At 39.3% G+C, this 27,128-nt stretch overlaps 1 protein-coding gene across 1 annotated transcript in view; it reads left to right on the top strand.

The window, feature by feature from the left end:
* The first annotated feature begins 12,279 nt into the window (after positions 1–12,279).
* LOC122793112 (proprotein convertase subtilisin/kexin type 5-like) overlaps positions 12,280–27,128 on the top strand; it is a 3,326,953-nt gene continuing 3,312,104 nt past the window's right edge. Inside the window, exon 1 of the mRNA XM_044060853.1 lies at positions 12,280–12,961. Within this exon, the coding sequence (XP_043916788.1) occupies positions 12,770–12,961 (192 nt within the window). The 5' untranslated portion in view covers positions 12,280–12,769. The remainder of the gene's footprint in view (positions 12,962–27,128) is intronic.

Here is a 27,128-nt window from a genome sequence, read left to right on the forward strand (position 1 = left end):
GGAGGCAGACATCGTGATTCCTTTGGAAAGCTAAATCTGTCCCATAATGCACAGACTGAGAACAAATAGCCCTACCATTTGTTGTCAGACTAGACTTCCATGCACTTAGAATGGAACAACTGAAAAAAACTGCCAAGTTTGAGAGTCTGCAGCTCATGTGTCATTGACTGGTATGCGTTGAGTTTTACAAATGTTGTTCCTACTGATGTACTACACATTCTCTGAAAGAGACTTGCAAAAGTGTCAACAAATTACTGAGATAAAAAAGACTTTTCACAAGGAGCACTTTTGCAAGTTTCAGTTCCTGGCCAGGTTACTCCTCCCATCTCCCCTCCTTCAGCGGGCTACAGTCTCACATTACCAGCTTGGGTAAATTCAACTATTTGGTCAGCTTTGCATGACAATAGACATAAAAAAAATCACAGCCTGGTGTGCCACTAAAACTGTTCCCTTATATGTCTCTTCACTTCTGAATAGCATTTCCCAGGAACAGAATAATAAAAAAAAAAAAGCAAATGCATCCGTCCAGAGTTTAGGCCAGTCTATGCATTTTTTAAAATGTGCACAGTAAAATATTCAACCTGCAATGCATTTTGGCTGCTGACATGGTTATCTTTACATAGTTATTCTCTTATAGTATAACCTGAACTTATTGTATTTAATGATAAATTTTACAACAGTTCTCAGTTTCTTAACAATGACCTCCCAAGCCACTGATGTGACCTAGTACTTTTTCTTACTATTGCTTTATCTAGTTTGTCTTAGTTGTATACCTGTAGCATGTCTCTCATCCTCTCAGCAACAGACTCCTGGAGAAAACTTCCAAAGCAGATACTTGTATTGAAAGAGTAGCAGCAGCTGTAGCAGTGATACCACACTCCAAAACAATGCACTCAAACATAGTACTGACAAACACAGGGTAATGTATGTCTGAATCGAGCAGTGATGAAATTGCTAGGGAATTCACTGATTACAATTTTACTCTTAATCTCTCCATTTCATAATCCATAACATTCGCACCACACCTACAAAGGCACACCTCCACCTTCCACAAACACAGCTACCCACACCCACACAACATACCAGTCAAATTTAAGGCTTTTCCCACCTTTCTGCAAAACACTGCTGTAATGGCTTTGGCAAACAAATGAAAATGACTGATGGGTGCTGGTTCAGGGCTCCCATCCATATCTCTCAATAGTACAGATTTTTGCAGAAAGTCCAGATTTTTTGTCTGTTTTTCATAAAATTGCAGTTTTCTGTCAAATCACTGGCAAATCACTGAACACTGAAGTCAGAAAGTTGACAGTCATTTGATTTTCAGACTTCATATCCTTAAGAAAATTCATTCTAATGCAAAACCTGTTTATCAACTTTCTAAGTTTGTAAGTGCAATATTTACAAAATGTCCCAATTTTTGGGCCTTTGTCCCCTGTTATTTATGGCCTTGTCCAGATGTATTGTTCTATGATGTTGAGAGGTATGCTGCCATCCCTTCCTACTGGAGCCAGTCCACTGCACTTGCACAAGTGTCCCCCGCAGCAGGTATCAGTGCAGATTTGCTTTATAGTTCTTTTACACCATACACACACACACACACACACACAGTAAATCTTGTTGTCCATGTTATTTCTTCTTTTCTTTGGTTTCGTTTCTCTTACGTGTAATGTTGCTTTTACTCATTTTTTCTCCTGCCTCCCATATCTACCCTAATTATTACTTCTAACAAATACTTTTTCTCACTCTTTTTTCTCTTCCGCTCCCCCTGTTTATCCACTATTTGAACTTTTTCCACTCTGACATTTGCTTTATGAGTAAATAATGAAGTCACCCTTATAATGTCAGCACATTTCAATGATACATAATAATGTATTTAGTCTAATAATAGGTTCATAGATAGGTAGTAAGCCTAGCCAACAAGGTTCCCTGGCTTATGCCACCCAAGAAAGTTATTTTCCTGTACCACTGTCGAGCAGAGCCACAGAAGTGATTCCCAGGGTATATTTCCTATTTCCCATCCACTCAAGATTTTGCTTGAAGAGTGCTAATGAGGAACTTTGCTTGACATAGATGGGTAGCTTGTTCCAGAGTATCTGAAATCTCTGGGACAGGACTCTATGCCCCCTGCATGTCCTGTTTATTGTGGTGACTAGGTTTAGGTCCCTAGAGCATGTAGCTCGGAGGGATTGGGATTTCTTTAGGTGTAGCATGTCCAACAGCTCTGGGTTTGACATAGCTTTATATGTTAGGCAGAAATCCCCTCTGAGTAGGCGATATGCTACGGAGTAAAGCTAAAGTTTTTTGAGATGGTCGTGTAGGGCATCTGTTTGAGGCCAGTAATCCTCTTTGCAAGGTACTTCTGTGGCCTTTCCAGCTGCTGCAGAGGTCTTGTAAGGTACATTCCAAAAGGGGAGTTGTACTCTATAATGGGTCTAATGAGTGTCGAGTAGAGGGGAACAATGACCTCTTTTTTCCTGGATGAGAACCCTTTTGTGATGAGGTGTGCCACATAAAAGGACTTCCTTACTACTGTGGCGATGTGATTATCAAGGGAGCGACTACTGGCCACCTGGGTCCCAAGGTCTCTTATCACACATTTAGTGTTAACTAGACTGCTGTCTATGTGGTAGTTCATGGGTACAGAGTTTTTACCAAAGGGGATGACAATGCATTTTTTGGCATTGAGCTTGAGGCCATGGCTCTGACACCAGGCATCTGTCTCAGTGAGGCCCTTCTGTAGGATGCCCACATTATTTGGGGACTTGACTATGGCTCCTAGTTTGCAGTCATCTGTGAACTTCGTTAGGCAGAGGCCTTCTGTGTTAGTCTGTACTTCAGTGAAGTAGATACCAAACAGGAGAGGTCCCAGGACTGAGCCCTGTAGTATTCCACTTGTCACTGGTTTGATGTCAGCTTTGGAGTCTGCAACTTTTGCAGTATGGGTTCTGTCAGTGAGCCAGTTGGCAACCTATCTTGTGACTTAGGGATTTATACCTAGTTTAGTAATTTAGCTATAATTCCAGAATGGGGGATGGTGTCAAAAGCCTTGGCGAGATCAAGCTAGGCTGTGTGAACCACCTTAGCCTCATCTACGGCTTTGGTGACTGCCTCAAAGAAGAAGAATAGTTTCAAGATGCATGATCTGCCTTTCAGAAACCCGAACTAGGTGGTGTCCAGAGTTTGGAGGTTACCAATGTCTTTGTTTATGAGTTCCATGATGATAGTTCCATGGCCTTGCAGACCAGGCTCGTCAGGCTAATCGGGCAATAGTTCCTAGGATCAGTGGTGGCTCCCCCTTTGTAGAGTGGGATAACTGTTGCTGTGCGCCACTCAGTGGTCACAAAGCCTGATGTGAGGCTATGATTGAACATGGTGCTTAGGTGGGGAACCAGTTCATTCTGAAATTTGTGCAAAACGCAGCCTGGGATGTTGTCCAGTCCCATGGCTGCTGTGTTTATGTCTTTAGAGAGTGCAGCTTTTACCTGTATAGTTGTGATTACAGGGATTCTGCATTCTTCCTGTATAGATATGGGCCCTTTAGGGTGTGAGAGGGTGGTAAAGTTAGCACTGAACCTATCTGCCAGGATGTTGGTAATATCAGTTGGTTCTGTAATTTTCATGCCTTTGTCCTGTAACTCAGAGCAGATCTGGGTTTTGACATTGAGATTCTTGACATAGCTATAGAATGCTTTGTGGTTGTCCTTAGAATCAGCGGTGATTTTATTTTCATAGCTAGCTTTGGAGGATCTTATAAGGGATCTTAGCTTCTTACTGAGGCTGACCAGGAGCGCCACCACTCATGGGATTTTACTCTCTTTTGCAAGTTTCTTCCTTCTGTTGTACAGTTTGTTTATGACAGGCGACCACCAGATTGGCTTCCTTTTTTTGGAGGATAGCTTCTTGGTTCTGTTTGGGATAGCACGATCCATGCACTCGTGTAAGTGCTTATAGAGTGCATTTGTGTAGGATTTAGCAGTCGTAACTGTATTGTCCATGTGCATGGGTGTTATGAAGTTCACCACTTCTGTCTTAAGAAGCATGAGGTTAGCTTTGGAGAAATTTTTTACCATGTTTTTTTAATGGGGGTGGGGGAGGGATGTGGATATCTAGGGTGATTAGCTTATGGTCGGATCTGACTAATGAGGAGTTGACTTCAGGTATGGAACACCGGTCACTCATGTTGGTAATGACTAGGTCTAAGATATTGTTGCCCTTGGTGGGGGTGTGGATAAGTTGATCCAGGGCACTGGAATTTATGAATTCCAGAAAGCGTTGAGCGAAAGAGGTGGTACATGAGTAGTTTTCCCAGTTAATGGTGGGATAGTTGAAATCGCCCATTATTAGGGTGTTTGAACCCTAATATTTTCCAGTATATCAAGAAAATAGGAGTGGGAATCCTGGGACATGATGGGGGATCTGTAGCAAGCTACAATTTGGATTGCAGTTTTGCCCAGAGTTAGTTGCACTTGGATAACCTCGGATGCATTATGCTGAGCAACTAGCCTGGAGGCGTGGATATCCTTAATGAATATGGACATACCTCCACCTTTGGTGTTCCAGTCCAGGTTACATGGCCGAAAAGTGTGGTATGATTATAGCCTGGTAGTGCAGGGGTGCTCTTTGGAGCCTTGAACCAGGTCTCAGTCACTGCACAGATATCAATGTTCTCCATTTTAAGGAGTGCCTTGAGTGAGTGCATTTTGAGATTTAGACTTCTAGCATTGAGTAGCATTACCCTCAGTTTTTGCTTGCCTGTTCCTGTTATGGTGGTTTATTTGTCATTTGAACCTTGTCTAAAAAAGGCACTATAGGGATGGCAAAAGCCTTAGCCAGTATCCGGAATCCCATGGGCGACAGGTGCAGGCCATCTCTGGCAAAGCATCGTGGTCTGTCGACCATGTCGTCCCAGGCAGACAGATACTGGATCTTCTTAGAATGACACCAGAAGCTTGGCCAATTTTTGAAGTCAATCATTTTGTCCTTGTACTGCGGTATCATTCTGGGCAATGGGGCTAGGGTCATACCTCCCTGGGTTACAAAATCGGAGAGCACTTCCATGTCTCTTTTCATGTAGTCCAGGGAGGTACATCTCAGGTCATTCACACCAACATGGACATTGACAGAGTCATATTAATACTTGTTGTGGAGAGACCTGATTGCGTGGGTTATGTGGCAGATCCTGGCACTAGACAGGCAGCTGACAGTAACCTTCTCCTTGTTTAGCCTGGTGAGTGGGACATCAGTGTGCCTGACTATAGAATCACCTATGACTAGTGTGTTGGGTAGGTTGTTTTGCCTACTATATTATATATGTTATAATATATATATATATGTTTGCCCATAATATCTGAATAAGTGAGTAGGATTTTCATGACAGCATCAAGGAAACATTTTCCTTCCTTCTGTGTTTTTTCTTAAGTTTTGGATTTTTCTTGGTATATTGACTTGATTTTCTTAGTATATTTTATTTTTATTTTCCATTTGTTTACCAGGTTAGTCCGACTGGACACAAGGTGACCATTTTCAGCGGAGGCTCGGGGAGAAAAGCTCCAGATACATAGTAAACAATTATAAAAAATAATAAAAATAAATTATACAAACATAGCTATTTTGTACAAAGAGCATAGAAAATATAAAAGGAGTAAAATCAGAGTTTTACAATTGATGCAGCATACAGTGGTTAGAATATTAAGAAACACTTAAGATAATATACAACAAATATGCAGTTGCTTGAACATAAATCCAAAAAGAAGTTTCCATAGACAAACAGGGTCATAAACTAGAAATCATAACTATATTGATATGATTTATATTGCATTTATCTTTTTAATGATGGCATATGTGTATTATTGTACTTCATATGTGCACAAACATTTGTATTAATCTGTGTATTTACAGTATATTGACAAAGCACTGGGTCATATCAGAGGCTTGGGAGTTCATTGTTAAGAAACTGAGAACGTTGTAAAACTTGGCATTGAATACCATAAGTTCAGGTTATGCTATAAGAAAATAACTATGTAAAGATAACCATGTCAGTAGCCAGAACGCATTATAAACTGAATGTTTTACTGTGGACATTAAGAAATGGATAGATTGGCCCAAACTCTGGACTGATGTGTGTGCTTTGTTTTTTTTTTTTTATATTCCTGGGGAAATGCTATTCAGAAGTGAAGAGACATATAAGGGAACAGTTTTAGTGGCACACCAGGCTGTGATTTTTTTTTTATGTCTATTGTCATGCAAAGCTGACAAAATAGTTGAATTTACCCAAACTGGTAATGTGAGACTGTAGCCCACTGAAGGAGGGGAGATGGGAGGAGTAACCTGGTCAGGAACTGAAACTTGCAAAACTGCTCCTTGTGAAAAGTATTTTTTATCTCACTAATTTGTTGACACTTTTGCAAGTTTCTTTCAGAGAATGTGTAGTACATCAATAGGAATAGCATTTGTAAAACTCATCACATACCAGTCAATGACACATGAGCTGCAGACTCTCAAACTTGGCATTTTTTTTCAGGTGGTCCATTCTAAGTGAATGGAAGTCTAGTCTGACAACAAATGGTAGGGCTATTTGTTCTCACAGTCTGTGCATTAAGACAGATTTAGCTTTCCAAAGGAATCACAATGTCTGCCCCCATGAGGGCAGAGAAGAGTAAAAAATAAATAAAATTTGGAAATGAGTACTTATTTTGCTACAGGCAGCTTTAGGAGGTGCAGTAAATCATGGCAAGATAAAAAATATATGTTTTTTTTTATTGTTTGCCCTTAGTGGTCCTTTAATGACCTGTAGATATCCAAGGTTTATATAATGACAGGAAAAAAAGAAGCAGTTTAAAGATGTCTCTTCTACTAGTTCAGTTGTGAAAGAAATGAAACAATATGCCATAAAAAACAGGGTTACAGAGCTGGACAGGAGATTTGTTACCAAAAGTAATGTCTAAGCAATAATTCCTCGGTCCTTTTCAAGATGTCCTGGCTTGATGTATTGGGAACAGCTTCCTAAACACAGGAAGTTTTGATAACTTTGGATTATTGTGCATATATTTGGGACATAGAACGATTTTAAACGTTTTTTTGAAGCACTACTAGTCAAGATTAAAAAACATGTTAATAACAGTGAAACAAGTTAACTGGCCACTTTGAATAAAATAGTTCCTAGAAACAAGTTCCATTTACAAAAGGAAGTCATTAGCAAAATTCACTTTGTTTTTGTTGGTGTTAAGGTCAAGAGCACCAACTAAAAGAATGACATGGGAAACAGAATTGCAGAAACAGGTCTTACCTGAGGTAAGGGGCTTGCTCATCACGATCCCTAGATATGCCACAAGATGTAGGAAATTTAGGTTTTATTGCCTGGGAATGCCTGTTCAAGTTTTTTTTATACCTCATCAAAACTATTGTATATGTTCCTGACAGCTAATCCATGATGCAACTTTGGCAGACTACTAAAAACCATAGTTCTCAACCTCCCATCTCCAGAATGAGGAACACTAGCCCTCATAATGTGGAACAAATGGGCAAAATGTGGAACACATACTAATGGCTTACTAACAACTTTAACTAGGAAGGTCATAGGATGGTTAAAATATGCTGGTTTTACTTTTAAAGATCTTTTAATGAATTGATATGATTAATTTCTATTTGCCATGGATTTCACTTAAAAAAATTCCTAACACTGTATGTGTGACAGACTCTTTCAATGTGGAACTTTGAAGAACTTTGAGGAACATTAACTTTTTAAGACCCCAAATGAGGTACGTTCCTCGTAATAAGGTACACTTGAGAGGTATGCTAAAAACCTTTAAGGAAGAAATGCAGCATATTTGCAATGAGCTTTGACTAGATCAGGTGGTTCTTCTCCCATCATTGCTTTTGATAGCTACGAGGCACATAGAATTGCTTAATAAACTGGACAGAAATTCACTTGATCTCTTCCTTTTATTAGCTCCTAAGACGCTACTACTTACAAATCAAAATATTTTCCTACAGGAGATGAGCTCAAAGAGATTATGTAAGAGTTACATGATTTAGAAATGCCAATGGAAGATGTAAAACAAAGGGAAATACTAAAAAAAGTGGCTGCCCTGACCTCTTTAGATGCTTTTTCAGCTGCTTAATAACCAAGTATTTTACAAAAGATAGGCTCCCTGTTAACAGTTTCATTTGCAAACAAAATCATTACTGAATCTATACTTAAACAGTATGAATCCTTACCTTTAGACTGATATTCTGGTTGTACAACTGCAGGCATTAAATCTTGTTGAAATAAGTAGTTTGATATATTTTATTAGCTGTCATGTTAAGTGCAACAGTTAAATACCAGTTTACCCACTTCAGTATGTTTCACATGCCTATGCTTCTTTTTACTTTTAGTATTCTAATAGTTGAATCTGTTTATATTGTTTATATGAGATATTTTATAAAACTTTGTTCATTCCTAAAAAATAATTTTATATATATCCCACAGATTTATACTTATGTATTTATGTTTGTTTGTTTGTATTTATGTATGTTTGGCTGTTTGTTAACCAGAAAAGTTCAAAAGGCACAAATGCTTTTTTCTCAGCAACCTGCAATTGCAGTCTGGTTAACCAGTGTGCTCAGGGACACACACACACACACACACACACACACACACACACACACACACACACACACACACACACACACACGTTCTCCATGAAAAAAACAGCACACTAACTTCACTAACAATATTTTATTTTCAGCAATGAATGTGGTTTCATCCAACAACATTGTATATTCCCCCGATTTATAATGCATATACATATATATGTATGTATTTATTTTGTCTGTTTGTTGCCTGTTTGTTAACCAGATAAGCTGAAAAGGCATAAGTACTTTTTCTGTGGGGCAACATGTACAGTCTGGTTAAATGACATGCACAGGGTCACACAAAACTCAGATGAAGAATTATATTTGCTTAACAGCAGGAGACCATAAGCTTATCAATTCTGCCCTTTTAAGTGCCTTAACACTCTACCTCCCCTCAATCCCCACCTTTCCTATTCCATTTTCCCCATCTGTTCCATTACTTCAAGAATGCCTCCGAATACATATTCTCTCTCGCCACCAAAAATTCTGGTAACCCATTCCACAGGTCCTTAACCCGCTCTGTGAAAAGGTACTTTCAGAGATTAGGGAACCTGCTGCCTGTGTCCCCCCTGTCATTCCTGTTCAGAATGACCCCTTTATATCTCCCTGACATGATTTTGTGTACTAGTGTCATATCCCCTTATCTCTTATGGCATCAAGTGAGAAGACATCTGTCTCCCATAGCCTTTCATTTTAGTCCTTCCCCTCCACCCCATTGCTCTTTTTGGAAGCTATCTTCTGAAATCATTCTAGCAATCTTCTGTCCTTTTTCTTATATGGCCTCCACAACCACCAGCAGTTCTCAAGATGTATTCTGATCAAGGCCCTGCAGAATGGGGACATTACCTCTTTCCTTCTGGAATCGATTTCCCTGAGGATACATCACAGCACCCCGTTTGCTTCTGCTACTACCCTTTCACTCCTCTGCCAGTGGTCCATTTCAGGTGTGACCAACACTCCAGACCCTTTTCCTGCTCTGTTGCCATCAGTTACATTCCCTCAGCTCATATTTCATATGAGGGTTGTTCTGGCCAAAGTGCAGTACTTTATATTTCTGTACACCGGTTCATAACTGCCACATTTCTACCACTTGATCAGCCATTCCAAATCCTTCTCTAGACTCTTCCTCCCATCTTCAACTGCTGCATCTCTCTTTGTGCCACCATTAATGAGGCTGATTCTGTTCTTTCTTCTCACAGATATGTCTGAAACAAACACACAAAAAGTGTACTGGACAAAGGACAGACCCATACAGTATTCCAGTAGTCACTTTCTTAATTTCTGACATTTTCCTTCTCAATACAACACTCTGTGGCCTGACATTCAGCCATGTGGATATCCAGTTATTTTGCCTTGGTCCTACCTCCATTCTCCCCAGTTTACTTATTAGCATACATCGCAGACTTCTTGCTGAAATTAAGGTCAGTCATGTTTAGTGGTACTCCCCTATCACGTTGACCTGTAACTTACAGAACTGCAGCTAAGTAGAGCAAAGGGACCAGCTCCCCTGAGCTCATGTTGTTAAGGGGCACAATCAGCAATACAGCCAAGTTGCCAATCGGGCATGAGTTAAGTGCCTACTTTAATTTAAACAGCTGGTCAGGCAACATCACAGTCACGGTTTAAATGAATGTATGTACGTATAAATTTATTTAGTTATATATTTGTTAACTATTTAGGTGTAGTGGTCTGAGAACCCATTTCAAGCACAATCCAGGTCATGAGACAACATCAAGCAACAATTACAATAAAGTACAAATGCAAGGCAGCATACAATTGTAATTAAAAACCAGTAATAATGTAAATTGTAAGATTAAACAATAAAGTAAGACACCGTACCTCTACAGCTAAAGAGAACATATAAAAATATTTTTAGGTACAGATATGCAATATAAAAACAGTACTGTCAATAACTATGGACATTTTGACAATATCAACATGGTTAAGGAAATAAAATAAATGCATAGTAAGGTGTGGTAAGCAAGAAGTTCAAGGGTGTATTTACAATCAGCTAAAGTCATTATAACAGATGTGACAGGAGTGATGACAGGGGGATGGCAATGTCAGATGAAGTAGCAAAAGAGCTGACTGTAGCAATGAGCTAGCCTATTTTTTTTTTTTTTTGGTTCTCAACCTGTGATCTTTTTTTGGCCCTTAATTTTGGGTTGAAGGGGTGCCATTCTGGGGACTGCCAGGATGCCAAGTCACTTAACTATGGCTATGGTAACTCAGTTATAAAACTGCATCAGGTTTGAATGGCAGATTATTCTGGCCACATACCCATGTTGAATGCTGTCTTGAATAAAGACTGAGAAAAGTGGACCAGGAAAACACTAAAGAAATTTTATTTTGATCATAACCCATAAAATTCACCTTAGATTACAGTTTCTGGGAAATGTGCAGCCCCAAATCCCTAGCTTTATGAGAGGGTACTTACTCGGTATACATTTTATTGGAATTCATTCCAAAGGAATTATATGTTTGTTCTGTATAGGAACTTGAACACGCGGAAGTCAAAATCATTTTCACATGTAAACAAATAACACTATACTGCCTGTATATACATGCAAGTATACAAGGATATATTTCAGACCCAATTTTGTGTTTTGAGTGTGTACTTTTGTAAAGTAACAAACACTGCAGATGAATTTTAGAGACCAGAAGAAAACTGTTGGGTTGCCTATCGTGTTGCTGCCAGTTATGACACTGACATTGAAAGCATATTTAAAACAACCACGTTTATGATCGTGGGCAACACTTTCTCTTAAAGTGCTATACCAAATTTTAAAAAGTCCGCAAATCATGTCTTTTTTCAGATAGCCATTTAACAAGCATCACTCTCAACTTTTTTGCTCAAGAATCAGAAGCAAAGCCTGAAATAACTGTAGAAAACAAAGGCCTAAAATCGGGGGCACTTAAAATATTACACCAATTCACTTAAAATTATAATAAAACAACAGGTTTTGCATCGCAGTACATTTTCTGAACAGTAATGATGAAAACTCTTGATGTCTGGCGTTAATGACTGACTTTAATCCACGGTGATTTACCAGGAAATCCAAAATGTTACACGGGACGGAGCAAAAATATGAGGCAACATCAGGGACAGCGGAGAGGTATGTTAATGGCATATTGTGGCTGCCCGTCCTTCTTACCGGAGCACGTCCACTCAGCGAACCTCTTGTACTTCACCGTTTACCTGCTGACTCATAGCTAGTATGATGAGTATCTTCTAGGTCATCAGTCCCCGTTACTGTACTGTAAGCTTTTGCATATATTTCAAACAGAGCTGTAAACGCATGTTTTTGTCCTTTCTCGAGTGCCTGTATATAATCCTGCCCACTACATTATCTGCCTATAACTAATATCTGAAGTGTATCAGAAGTAGCACCCTGTGCACTAGGGATGCCTATGCATGTATCATTTCATACAGTGACAGAGATCTCTCCAATGACAGGTATAACACTGGTGCTCCCGTACACTGTGGCACTATGACTAGCAAGCTCTGGCGCCTCTGCCTGTACCTTGGCGTCCCCTACACTATCATTCTGAACTATAAAAGCATATCTTAAAAAGCAGACGCAAAGAGATCGGCAACGTTTTAACTACAATTTATTTTCTTATAAACAATGACAACTGCTCTTGATGATCTTATACACAATAACAAAGGTACTTGTTTAAAACGACGGCACTAGGACCACGAGGAAAGCAGATCTTTTAGCTAGGGTACGGTGTTTGCCCTCCTTGGTGCTGGTAGTTGCAATTTGGAGGAGGCGCTGCAGCCATTTCCACACATTACAGAGAAAAAAAAAAGAGTGTCCCAGAGAAACTGTAACTAGAGCTCTACAAACATTTCCAGGCTCTGGAAAAGGGAGAAGACAGACTGCAGAGAGGAAGGAAAAGTAGAGAAAGATAGAAAAGCAAAAACCAGTCTCTATATCAAACCACAGACCAACTCAGTAAAATAGTGCTTTAGTCTCTGCAGTTCAGTTGTGTAGTTTCAGGCAGAAACGGGATTTGTAGCAGTTGTTTTCTGTCAAATTCGGGCGTATTTTTGAAGGGACGTTGTTTGCTACTGCTTTCCGGAGTCTCGTAAGTCCCCCGACCGGCCCAGGGAATCGTTTGACCTCCTCCAGCACCGCTACAGCCGAGGATGGGCTGGGAGCGTGAGTCGTGTGCCTCGCACAGCCGAGCTCTCTTGTGCTTTCTGCTTCTTTGGTTGGCTTTCCTTCTGCCTTCTTGTTGGAGCCGAATTTTCACCAACCACTGGGCTGTTCGGATAAGCGGGGGTCCTGATGAAGCAGACAGGATAGCTGAGAAGTATGGTTACAGGAATTTCGGACAGGTAAGCTGTGCTCCTTTGCTCTTCCCTCGCTTGAGTGCAGTTTTGTAAGAATTAAACTTTTAGAGTATAACTGTGTTCCATCTGGGCCATGTGTGGGGGTAGAGTTCGACTACCGGTCCTGTTTGTGAATGTATGTGTAGCGTCGTTAGAAACTTGACAGAATTTGTCTTGTTTATATTTACGTACGTAAGGGAAGTTGCATCTTTGACTTTTAACTGTCACTGCAGTAGTGTTTTGTGTGTGGTGGGGGCTCTGAGTATATACGCCGGTCAGTTTATGCATTTGAGAGTGGTGTTTTTAATTTATTTATGGTACAAACTTGCCACTGTTCTCTGTTTGTTATAAGTATATTTCTTATCAATTTTTTATATTATTTTGTGAATAAAGGTTGATTACAGTGACTAAAACAGATGTCAGACATCAAGTGAGTCTCCACGTTCTTTAAAACAGATCGGTTATGGTATCTGTTCTATACTGATTAATAGTAGCCAGTGTTGGTGCGTTATTGGTTGGTCTGGAGTGTTCCCAGTTTAGCTGTTTGTGACAATTTATATTCCTTTAAAGTAAAGCCCATAAACGGACTAGAGTGAATTTTATTTAATTTACTGGATCGGAGTTACTGTAACTTTTGGTTGCGTGAGATTCTTATTTCTTGGTTGGAGTAATGGCGTAATGTAACTGCTGTCATGTCTCGTGCCGTGAGCTTAATCAGTGCTTTTGGTTTCAAATGCTTTTAAACAAACTCCAGAGTCTGTCATTCAAATAGTTCTAATAGTGTGTTTATTTGTGTATTCTGTGGGGGCAGTCGTCTTGTGGTGTTTTGGATTGTATGACATTTTACCATACAGGTAAGGTTTCCCATTTCTTGAAAACCTGCACCTATATCCGGACCCCGGTATTCTGTTGCCTGAATAACCCTTGTTTGTCATGATTAATTAACCCTTGTTTGTCATGATTAATTAACCCTACTACGGATCATTTGATTACAAATAAAAAAAAAACTTTATTTGATTAGTATGCGCTTCTGCTTTGTAGTTCGCTACTTCCCGAGGAAGGTTGGAGTTTTAAAGTGCCGAGTAAACGTCTGTGGGATTGACTTCTCTAATTTGACTTTTACATGAGGTACTATCCCTTCACACCTGAGGAAACTGTAGTAGGAAAATGTTTTTCTAAAGACATGTTTTGTTAAAGCGCTCTTCATCCGGACAGGATAAGTCTGATAACTGTACTTGCCCCCACACACACACACACAGACAGACACATTCCACTATTTGATACCTTAGGATATAGCTTTGCCTTTGTGGTTAATGGACTCGGCACAATTGGGGAAAAATCAAGTGCTTAGGTAGTCCCTTAAATCTAACGTTTACGGCTGGCATGTATACCTCTGAACTGTCCATGATTTTGACACAGATTTTAGTCCCGTCCCTCTTAATCTCTCCAGAAATTAGTGGCATCTTGTGAAAAGGTGCCGAATTGTACTCAAATTATTGTCATTATTTAATTACTTCAGAAGCTGTGTATTAATTCACATTGTTTTATTCTGTCAATATCTGAAGTTAATAGTACTCATTTTTAAGTGTCCCTGATTGGTTGAGAGCCATGCTGGCACGTACAGACCACACTTCTCTGGTTTAGTACAGAATGGTTTGCTGTCAGTACAGTATTGTACTGCATACTTGCGGGGTGCTCTCCTTTCTTTCGTGTTTCTGCAGTACAGGTGGTGGGCTGAACTTTGAGATTCCCTCCGAGTTATGTTCAGCAGGCGCAGATAAGAACAAGGCAGGCCACAACAAAACAGGTTTACAGTTCGCTGCCACCAGTGAATCGGGACCACCTGTCTTGACTTCTACAGAAGTTTACCACATGAAAGGAAATAATAATTGAAACAAACAAAGCTCATTACAATAGATACCCGTTTTCCATCTGGCCCTTTATTTGTGCCTATGTCTTAAGGCATTATGTTTTTGTCTGAATTGTAAATGTACAAGTAGTCCTTTCAAGGCAGTATTTTCTGTGTGCTATTGACTGTAGTGCACTTTTAGATAGAAGTGGTGGGAGAAGAGCAGTACACCAGAGAGATCAGAATTGTCTTTAGGGCTCTGCAACAGTATTTTACTTGCTACTTTGTTTCGTCAGACAGTTTTTGTCTCTCTGTTTATAGGTTCATAGGTAGATACTAGGCTATCTGCCCTAGGGCATTTATAAGCCTAGCCAGAGTGTATTTGGCTTCCGCCTCCCTATTAGATTAGCCTACTGTGCCTCTGTAAAGTAGGTCACAGAAGGTACCCTTTTAAGATTAGTTTACTGTGCCTCTGTGTAGCAGGGACACAGGAGAGATCCCAGGGGTGAATTTGCAATTTCCCATCCACGCGTCCAAATTTCGCTTGAAGAGGGTCAGCGAGGGGCTATGTCTAACATGAATTGGGATTCTATTCCAGAGTGAGGGGAGCCTCTGGGAAATGAATCTGTCCCTCCAGCATGTCCTATTTATTTTTGTGCTGAGGTTTAGGTCCCTGGAGCGTGTAGCTCTAAGGGACTTGGATTTTTTGAGGTGGAGCATGTCCATTAATTCTGGGTTTGACATGGCTTTGTACGTCAGGCATAGATCGCCTCTGAGTAGGCGGTAAGCATCTGAGTAGAGCTGGAGTTTCTTTAGTCGAGCTGCATAGGACATCTGTTTGTAGCCCATGATCCTCTTGGTGAGGTACTTTTGGGGTCTCTCCAGTTGCTGCAGGTGTCGGGTAAGGTACATCCCAAAAGGGGCATTGTATTCAATTATGGGCCTGATGAGTGACGAGTAGAGGGACACAATGACCTCTCTTGATCTAGATGTAAATCCTTTCGTGATAAGGTGGGCTATATAGAAGGTCTTTCTAACCACTTTGGCAACGTGATTATCAAAGGAGAGATTACTATCTACGTTGGTCCCCAAAATCTCTAATTACTTCTTCCGTACTTAATGGATTACCACCTATGTGGTAATTTGTGGGCACCTTGTTTTTCCCAAAGGGGATGACTATGCACTTTTTAGCATTTAGCTTGAGGCCGTGGCTCTGGCACCAAGCATCCGTCTCTGTGAGACCCTTTTGGAGGATGCTTGTGTCAGCTGGAGATTCGATTATGGCCCCCAGTTTGCAGTTATCTGTGAACTTTGTCAGCCATAACCCCCCCCCCGTGTTAGCCTGAATCTCAGAGAAGTATATACCGAACAAGAGAGGTCCCAGAACTGAGTCCTGTGGGACGCCACTTGTAACTGGTTTGGATTCTGACCATGTGGGTTCTATCTCTGAGCCACTTTGCAACCCATCTTGTGATATAGGGGTTGATATTTAAGCTGGTAAGCTTATTTATGATGTTTGTCGCTGGTTTGTATGTACACTTTTTCTTTCTCACTCCTTTCATATTTGGGCAATCCTTTTAATTTATTTCTCTCTTAAAGAGGACAAAAATAAAATCCAAGTAATGTACTGCATAAAAGGGATAATATTATCTAGTAGTAGGACTAGTAGCACATTTTTCCTAAATACTGACACTGGAAGTAGTGCATTGTAGGATTACCCAAGAAAAACCCACATTACATTTGCATGCCAGTGTCCGTGGGAATCAGTTGTGGTACAGTAAAATGTTAACCAGCACCCATAGGGATTGGTAGATGCCAGATAACTGTAGTTTCTGGTTGCTTGAGAGTTACTATTAAAAATAGGTCTTATTATGTACCCTATACTATTTGTTTGGTTTTACTTGTTCTTAGGTTTGGGAGACAGGGAATTTATTCCAGTCTTCCTTTTTAAAACTCTAAAAATGTAAAGTATGTTTCTGGGGGGGGGGGGGTGTGTGCAGAAAGTGCATCAAATGAAAATTGTACTGTATTTCTTTGATTTTTTTTTTCCTGGTTGCTTGAGTTCCAGATAACTGATAATTTACTGTATAGTCATATCTCTTCAATCAACAGAGGGGAGAATATGCATTTTCATCTGTAGCATTTATTTTTGAAAGTTTAGCTGCTAAGAATCGCATGTGACTTCAGCCACATTTCCTTTAGTAAGAATTTAAAACGGAGTAAAAAGGTCACACAGATAACCAACTGGTTAAAAAACACACAAAAATCTAGCAAAGCTAGACTTCTAACTGTATGATACCTTAAACCTCTTGCATCAGAGGCCTCATGGGATGTATGTAAATCGCCCTTTAAGGATATCAGGTGTTTCAGACCAGTCAAACATTCCTCTTATGCTGTGCTGATGGTGTCATAAGGCAGAAACATGCATGTCCACAGCTAGAGGGGTTTTGCTTTAATGGCCTGAATTTGTCCATAAATAGACTTAGAAATGAAAGTAAAAGAAAAAGTCATGGACATTCAGAATTGCCATTTAGTAAGAATTTAACAATCTTGTGCAACTGTTTGCTGTTGTGAGATCAGCCCAGTGACACTGCTTTTCTTGAAAGTTGATAAAGACAAAAAGGTGTGACCACATACCAAATTAAGTAGTAGGTGATTGGAAAGGCTGTTAACTATAGTATGCCATTCTCTTAGTACATATTGGCTCATAATCTGAAACATGGTCCATGCTGCAAAGAATATATGCATGGAGTGGGAGTTTAGTTTCTAGAATGTGGGGATGTGAAGTACACATTTTTATGTATTTGATTCTGTAAGCCCACTGAATAAATCATCCATTTTTTAGGGTTGACCCAGGAGCATTGTCTGGTTAAGTGAGTAACAGAGAAGTCATACAGTAGGCAACTGAAGGAGCAAGAAATCAGATCCTGTACTCCAGGGCTCAAGAAGCAGCTAATTATCAGCTCTGAGCTTCAGTCCTGTGTGCTATGTTGTATTCTAAAGAAGTGTGATAGTGCATTCCTCCCAACTTGTAACACTGTTTTCTATGTATTATTTTGTTTGTGCTGCTCACTTGTGTAATTTTTATTTTAATTCATTGTCAACTGTACAGGCTAAGTTTTATCACTGGTTATCATATTGTTTTCTTGGAGATCTGGGAGGTATTCCAATGTTTCTGTGGGAAAGTTGAACCTGAAGGTTGCACTATACCAAATGTTTTTTTATTGCTGAGTTTTTCTTTTTGATAGGCCGATTTCACCCCAGGTCTGGCCATTAATCCCATGTGGAAAAGGGTAGAAAGTAGTAGGATTTGTAGTTGCTGAGCTACAAATTATGTACTTGATTACCTGTTTTTATAAAGTCCTATGACTGCAGTGCTCTTGTTTAGCTGTTTTAAGACTTTTCCAACATAACATTTTTATTGCAGTTTTGTTGCATTCTTTCTTTCTCCCTCTTTTTTTTTAAATCATGTAGAAACTGAAGAACAAAGGTGTACAGTGTTTCCTGTTGAGCATTATTTGTGTGGCAACATTGCAAGTGCTAACTAGATAATTTTGAACTGAATCCAACTTCCAGGAAGTCATTGTAAATCTTCTTCTCCTCCAGTAAAGCAAAATTAAGTATTGTAAAGTTGTAGCGAATCCTTTTCTGTATGCCATTTAGACTCAAAACGTGTGCCTGGTTTTGAATCCAAATTAAAGCATTGTAAGTAGAAGTGAAGTATGCACATTTCTTAAACAATCTGTTTAGGCATTATGAGCTTGATGTTTGAGAATCGTTGACAGACAGAGAGAGAGAGAAAAGTTGGCTTGCTGGCAAGTATGCACATTTCTTAAACAATCTGTTTAGGCATTATGAGCTTGATGTTTGAGAATTGTTGACAGACAGAGAGAGAGAGAAAAGTTGGCTTGCTGGCTAGTGAGACTAATGTTTGAGATCTCCTCTGTGCAGAAACATGAAATGAAAGGAGTCAAGCAAGAGCGGATAAAACTGAGCAAAATATGCATAAAAAGCTGTATGAAAAAGTCACGAGAGGCTAAAATGCACAAGTGTGTGTATGTTGGGGGGTATAATGGAAATGTTCAAATATGCCAAGTGACTGTACAGTGTTAGAGAAGTACACCCCCCTCAGAAGAGATGTGGAAGAAAAAGGTTGGGCTTGATGTAAAGATGAGAATAGTCATGTGTGATCTTGTGATTGAAATCTTGAGTGAAAATGTTGAATGCAAGGAGCAGGGCACGACAGAGTTGGAACAATTCAGTAATGCACTGGGCAGTTATCTTTTAGTAGGGGATAGAAGCAAGCCTGTAATTTTCTTGAGACTGTTAAATGAAAACATTACCATAGGGTTCACATTAAATAACCTTAGTCTTATTTGTTGCTGGTTTCTTTGTGAGCCACAACTTGCTTCTTTTTACAGCTCGAAAGAAGTTGAATTGTATTGTCACTCATGTTAGCGGAGTCTTTTAAAACCAGGGTAATGTAGCTGTTTAATTTTGTATTTTATTGGCATTGTTGCTCATGTTACCAGATGCTTTAAAAAACAGGGTAATCTAGTGCTCTTACAGTTTGCAGTTCAGTTTATTGTTCAGAAATGCTTAATGATATTCAGATGAATTCAGAATGTGTTGCTAAAAATCTGAACTGATTTGTAAACTCAAGAGTAGTGTTATTTTAAATGACAACATTAAGTAGTGCAGTATGTTTGAAGTGCTGCATGATAAATGCAGTTAAAAATAGAAACTAATCGAGAGTTAGTAGTAGCTTGATGATCAAGATTTGGAAGTTGTTCCAAGCTGAAGCATGCCCATTCATGCACTTCATAGACTGAATGACAGGTAAAGCACAAACTGCATTTTTCAACCTGTTTCTGCATTGTTTTTAGTTTGCTATCTCCTGTAAGTAACATTTTTGCAGAACAGTTTCTTCATTTCCGACATTTCAAGGTTGGAAAGAGAATATCTAAAGAAATGTTGCATGTACCAAGATATAAAATCTTTTTAGATTCAGATCTAGTCTGTGCACAATGGGACCTTTTACTGTGTAATATTTTAGAACTGTAAAGAAAGGGATCCAGATACCTTGCATTTGGGTAGATTGGTCATTCTCTTTGCCATGAAACATGGGAGATGTTGTTGACTTTAGGGTTATAGTGGGGATTTGAGTTCTGTTAAGACTGAAGTTTTGGTTTATTTTTAGTTTAAGCATTGGGTTGTGGTTAGGTTTAAGGCTAGGATTACTGTTAAACTAAATGGAATGCATTGGGTGGCTTTGCCTCCTCTAATTGGTACTGTGAATATTAGATATCTTTGTCTGTTGTGCAGTTTTAGTCAGTTTGTAGTCGAGCAAAAAAAATATCTTTTGATTCCTCACCACCCCTACCACCTTTTTAGGCCATTATGTTTGAATTAACTTACAAATTGATAGGTTCATAAGCGGTTACTAGGCTAACGGGTTTGGAGCCCTTACAAGCTTCACCATATTTATCCAGAGTTGCAATTGCCAGTGGTTAGGTAAGTGAAGTTTGCAGAGATAAGGGTCACTAGTAGTTATTACTGACTTTCTTTGTCTAGGAGGGACATGGGCACCACCCCAGGAAATCCCCCATCCATTGTTCTAGGTTATGTTTGAAGAGGGTCAGGCAGGGCTCTATTTCACATGAATTAGAAGCTTGTTCTAGAGAAGTGGCAGTCTCTGGGAGATGTATCTATTTCTCTGGCATGACCTGTTCGTGTCAGAGGCTACGTTAAGATCCCTGTAGTGAGTGACCCTCTTGCAATGTGATTTACAAATGTGTAGCATTTTCATCAGGGGCGGGTCAGATACTGCTCTGTAAGCCCGGCACAGGTCTCCCCTTAGCTACCTGTAGGAGACAGAATACAGTGACAGGGTTTTCAGTCTTTTCACACAAGAATTGCTTTGCATATCCTGTAATTCCTTGGTGAGAAACCTCTGTGGTCTCTCCAATTGTTGCAGTCTGGTGAGGCACATGTGAAGGGAAGCATTGTACTCCATTACTGGTCTGAGGGTCGAGTATAATGATAGCCTCGACCCATGTAGAAATAAGGAGTGGTGGATAATCTCTAGAATTTAATCATATGGTTATGAGTTTGAATGGTTGCTATGTGATTTTAATTACTAGGTAACTACAAGAACTAAAGTCAACCTGCTTGTACTTTATAGTATATGGAGTGGCTATAAAAACGTATATTGCTTTCTCTCTGTGTTTGTGCCAGTCCCTGCTTCATTTTTTTAGTAGTTCTGATTCAGTGGGTACATACACGAAAGCTGTGAACTGCTATTACATAACAGCTGATGGCTGTTGACTGGTTTCACGATTTTAATGGTAACGTTTGGTTGCAGAAGTTTGATTTCTTATGTAAAATATTTCAAACACTGTGTGCTGCTGTTGCAGCTCATTGCCTAAATGTTTGACTAACCAAAAAAAAAACGTGATAAAATGCCAGACTTTTTTTTCCATTTCTAATTTTTTCTTGTTGCTGTGATTAATTTCCCGGGAACTAGACGTAGTCTTGATTTTGGTATAAAGCCAATTATTTCTCATGTGCCATAAGTGTTGTACAATATCTATGGATAGTACATCTGCTTTGCAGTTTAAGTTACTTGCACTCTTGCAATGCAGAGTTCTGTCGGGAATGAAATTGGAAGGCAGCTTTAAAAAAATATGATTAAAAAAGGCCTCTTGGTGACTATATGATTAATTATTGCTTGCAAGTACAGCAGTTCTCATGCTTAATACATTTTTTTGGAAGCTGTGCTATCCAGGGTGCTGTACTTGGATGAAATTTAAATTTGAGATCAGCTATTGCAAAGTTTAGCAGTTGCAGAGTTGATTGAGTGCTGATCATCTTTCTAAGCTTCTTGCTGCTGCGTCTCTAATTGGTACTTACTACTTAACCCTTTCTGAAAATTGAAACTAAATTGTAGTGCCATAGTTGTGTACTGATGAAGCTTTTAAAGAAATTTTAGTATAAATAATCATCAAGAGACGCTAAGTAGAGGTAATGTATTGGTTTTCTTAAGTCTTTCAGATGTTTCATTTGTGTTTTGGGGTGAATTTTGCCATTTAATAAAGATTTGAAGTAAAGACTGTGTTGTACCATTGTGTTCTTAACACAATATAGTACATGCAAGGCCATTGTGCAAAACGGTAAACACGTTAAAGTAAGCAGTCCCATGGATAAACAACACTGTATCTGTAGGCAAATAGTGATGTTCATCCATGCAGTTGCGTGTATGCTTCAGAGAATAATGTTTGAGCCCATACATTAAGCTGTTACTTATTTTTGTGGTACCGTTGTACAGAAGCAGAGCATAATTACTGTAACATGTAATCAAAATTCACTGTGACTGCATGCATCCATGTTATTTAATGTCTTAATTGTTACCTAATGCGTTGCAACAGCGCCTGTTGCCCTTACTTGGGAAACAATGTGTTTTTTTATTTATTTTTCTTTTGATCAGTTGACAGGAATGAATAAATTAGCCAGGAAGACTAAGTTGTAAAATGAGTCCATTTACTGTAGTTAAATTGAGTCGGTTAAGAGCAATGGAGTGAAAAGGGAATCATACTTGTTAGACAGGGTTCCAGATGTAGCACTGGGCTCATGGTAGTAGAATAAATGCACATGGGAGGAAGCAAACACATACACGCATACCAGAGAATATGTGAAAATGTGAAGTGATGAATATGCTGCATTGTCAAACTTTCAGTTCTAAATAAAGATAATGAATTATGTTGAACCATGTTGAATATTTATGCGCAATGGTATCATTCTGAGGCTGCTGGATGTGAAATACTTGGTGATTTGCAGAGGTGTCTAGTGTGTTTGGAAGGAAATTTATCCCAAGACTCTGGTTAGTTGTGAGGAGCTCAATAGATATGAGTTTGATTTGTCCCAGTTTCTATAGTCTGTTGAATTGTGGAAATGAGTTGGGCCAAACGTTAGCCATGCACTGGGACACAACTCGAAGGCAGTTTAAAAAAAAAAAAAAAAAGTGTGTGTGAAGCTTAAAGCATTGGGTAGTTCTATGACTGCTTTAACTTCTATTCATGCCATTACTCAAGTGCTGCTTACCCAAGATAGTCGCAGTGTACAAACGTTTGGTTGGTAGAATTTTGAACTGGTTAACCAAGAAAAAAATTAACAAGTGAAGTTTAGGACCACAGTAGTAAAAATTGGTAAGTAAGTTAGACCTATCGCACAAGATCCCCTGCCCCCCCCCCAAAAAAAAGAGGAGGCAAAAGAATATGTAATGGCAGTGTCAAAAACACGTCCTAGTCTCTCTATTCAGAACGACAGATCTTTTTAGATGACATTAAATGAAAACAGAGTTTTAGGTTGGCACACAAGGTACTTTTAAAGTTTGTGCTGAACAAGAATGCCAAGACCAGTAGCATAATGTGAAATATTTTCAGCAAAATGAAAACAATCATTTTATCTTTATTTGGTCATTAAAACTGTGTCATTTCTTGGATTGTTAGCTATTGAAGTTCATATGGCTTAACAGAGCTGTTGCTGCTTTATTCATAGTTTTGGACAAGAAATCCTGTCACGGGGCTTAAGTTGGATGTAGGATTCCCTGCATATTTACATGCTGCATGGCCAGAACCAAAGTAAATGACGTTTTGTTTGTTATTGATGACGGAGAGAGAGAACTGCCCAACTGCAGTAATTTTTTGTTTGTACTTGGTGAGTTAGTGCATGCACTGTTCCATTAACTTTTTGAATGGTTTTATTTTGCTTTTTAGTCCTGCTGCTACCTTATCCATTTAGACAAAGAATGCTGATTGGGGGGGGGGGGGGTGATGTAAGCAGAAAGTTCTACATATTTTAGCATTGTATGCCAAGTATATATGCCACTTGGGATAGAGACAGCGAAAAAAAGAAGTGTTTTATTGTTTATATGTCTGTAGCAAACATGGTGTTCTAGGGAGTTTCTTTTGGCTGTTTGTGTGACTTATACTAGAAAGACATTACAACTGTGGGAGAAGACTAAAGTAGCATGCAAAATGTCCAGATTGTATGGTAGAAGAAAATTAAGCAAAATGATTTAAATTATTTAAAAATATTTATATATTTTAATTTTTTAACATTTAAAATCTGCTAATGTGTACTTGTACTGCATATTGAATTAGTGTTTAAAAAAAAAACTTAACAATACATTTGGGCAGTCATTTATTTCTGTGTTGTACCTCCAGCAGTAGTTTTACAAGGAAAGATGGTCTGCATTTCTTGTATACCGCTGTAGTGACATTCATTCGGACAGAATTGGGTTATAATTTAGTACCTTCAGTAAGTGAATATTTTGGTTTAAGTATTATCTCCAATTTAGGGTAGGGTGATGAGATTTTTTAGGTTAACATGCTAGACTGTGCATATTGTTCACTGAAGATAGTAGGCACTTAATGTGCCTGAAATTTTCTAATGTCAGCATATAATTAATGATTAATGCTTTCAGTTCTGGTTGTACCATTTTTAAGGATGAGTGCCCACCTTAACTTCCATGTACCTCTTGAAGCCTACAAAATATTGTAGAAAAAAATTTCAGGTGTACCTTTCTATTTAAATTCAAAGTATGTGAAGAGCTTAAGAAAATGTCATCATTGCCATCTTTGCACTACTACTTTGATGGACTGTCAAGCAGCAGAGTTCAGTAATGCATTTCAGTTGGTATGGTCCAGTGATACTAACAGTCAATTTTTTTTTTTTACTTTGTTTCACTGAGTTTCAACGAATATGTAATGTTAAGCAACATATTTTTGCAAGCAGTTGAGTGGCCTTGGTGATTTTTGGAATGGCATCGGAAGAGAGAAGTGTTAAGACAACCAGTATACAACTCCTCCTTGGTCTATGTGGTTAAACGTTTTTCTGGTGCCTTTTTTCCATGTTTATGTTGCACATGTAATGTGTGATGCTGTGTTGAACTCCATCATTGTAGGGGGGGGGGGTGGTTTGTATACTGTTGGGGATTTATTTGCTGCATCACCACCGAGTATTGGAGGCAGAAAAGACCCATCTTTTAGCAGATGAACTGTAGTTTTTTATAGATGTAGTTGTCTTTACCACACCACCATGACAGTGTGTTGCACTCACCAAACAGGTGAAAATGTGTTCTGTTTTCACAACCCAAGCCTTTGTAACAAAAGACAGTTTTGCTCACTTTGTGCTGCATTAGTTAAGACCTTAGTAATTTCAATTATCTCTATTAGGAGTTTTCTGTTTTGCTATAATCCTTTTTAAGAATAATAAGCTAATCCAGAAATTCTCACTTACCCCCTCTGGAGGGTTAAGCTTTAAAAGAGGATGAGGACAACCTTGGGACGGTTATATGGTGGCGGTCTAGTGAACATAGTCCCGTGACAGCACTGGTGTATCAGGCTTTTGCTGGCCCCTCTGCTTGGATGTACCTGTGTGAGCAAGGTTTGTTAATTTAGTCTATTTTTTTATTTTGCTTTATTTAATTTATAAAAAGACAGAGAGCAGTTAGTTTCCTAAGCGTATGGGACCAGCTGTCCAGTATGCTAGTTGTTCGTTCGATGGTCTTCGTTGGTGGAAAGGTCTATTGTTGAAGTTTCATTTGGAACAACTTTTTGTTTCAACTGGAGTTTCTCATCTGTGAAAAAATTCATAAGAACGTTCTTATGAATTATGAAACTGAGAATTTCTAGATTAGCTAGTTTGTTTCTCCAATCACCGGAGGGGCCATTCTCATGACCTGGGCTACCACTTATGATTTGACTCCAATCACAATAGTAAGAGAAAAATAGGCTTCAGTCTCTCTGTTAATCCACCTCCTCTTACCAACTTTAATTGCTGTCATGAGGGCAAGTTGGATTGCCAGTATCCGGTACTGGAGATTCCCAGCATTGTCCGAGTGCTGCATTCTACATTGCCCAAATCTGAAATGTTCAGACACTAATTGGCAGGCATTTCAAGACATCTGGCCAGATTCCAAAATACTTTGCCACTGTAAGGCCTTACACCAGAGTAAGTCACTGTCTCTGTAAAGCAGGCTTACACTGGGCAGATTCCAAACTTGCTCTCTGTGTAAGTGACTTACTGTTTGACACTGGAGTAAGTCACTTATACCAAGAGCATGTCTTTTTTGGAATGTGATCCATTGCTATAATTGAGTGGGATTTTTTTGTTAGAGTTGGTGACCACTTTTCAGAATACTGTTTTAGTAGAATACTGTTTTTTAGTCCTGTGAAAAGTGTTGAGTGATCATTTTCCGAATATATACATTTTGACATTCAAAAAAAAAAAAGAAAATGTATGGTAAATCCCTGTGTTGAAGGAAGACTTCTAGGTTATCAGTGGAAGTGGTAAGCACAAAGTAGCCTATCTACCACAAAAGGAGTGGTTTCTGGGACAGAAATTGTAGTTTATTGGCATTTTGAGCACCTTTCCGTTTCCTTCAACTTTCTGGTTTAAAAGCCTGTGTTGCGCTTGTTTCCCACCTTTCCTGTAACTAGTCTAGTCCAGATACAGATTTGCTGTATCCAGGACTGTTTGTATGCTTCTGAGAGGTGCCAAAGTCTGCTCTTAATTTTTCCCTTAGATCTGCTAGTTCTCTCCTCTCCTGCACTTTTACTAGCTTATTAGTCTACCACTTTACCATACTAGACTTCTTGTAGCAATTATTGTAGCACACAAGTGCTGCCAGCACTAAACGTTCTACAAGGAAATAGCTCCAGTACTTATTATTAATGGCCACCCCTCCAGGCATGTGTAAAGGTCAGTTTCCTGTGCTTTCTCCTATTAACCTGGTGAACTTGGGCATCCTGAGGCAATGTAGCAGCTGCTTCATGTACATCGACAGCCCTCTCCTCTTACCTCCCAACACTCAGACTTGCGAGAGATGCACTTGTATATCCAAATTGGAAGCCACCCACTCTCCAGTCAAGACAGGAATAGCTGGTCAATAGGAGAAGGTCAACACTTGCACCACACCACATGAAACACACAGCCCTCCAGAACACACACCAGCACTAGCTTCACATAAAAACACAAACCACACAGCCACCTTCACAGAGGCTCTCAATAAAAATCTACCCAAACAGCAGAGACCTCCAAGGCAGAAACCCACTCGACAACCGCAATACAACACTAATCACGAGACACATAACTCTCCTAAACAGTGTGCCACTCAGCCAAAGCCCCTAAGGCAAAACAGCATGTCCAGCACACTAGTCATGGGTGACTTGATAGTGAGGCACACTGATGTCCCACTCACCTTCTGGTAACAGTCAGCTGCCTGTCAGGTGCCAGGATCCACCATATAACGCACGCAATCGC

The sequence above is a fragment of the Protopterus annectens genome, chromosome 2.part0 (genome assembly GCF_019279795.1).
Source record: "Protopterus annectens isolate FY-2018-M chromosome 2.part0, PAN1.0, whole genome shotgun sequence".
NCBI classification, from domain to species: domain Eukaryota; kingdom Metazoa; phylum Chordata; order Ceratodontiformes; family Protopteridae; genus Protopterus; species Protopterus annectens.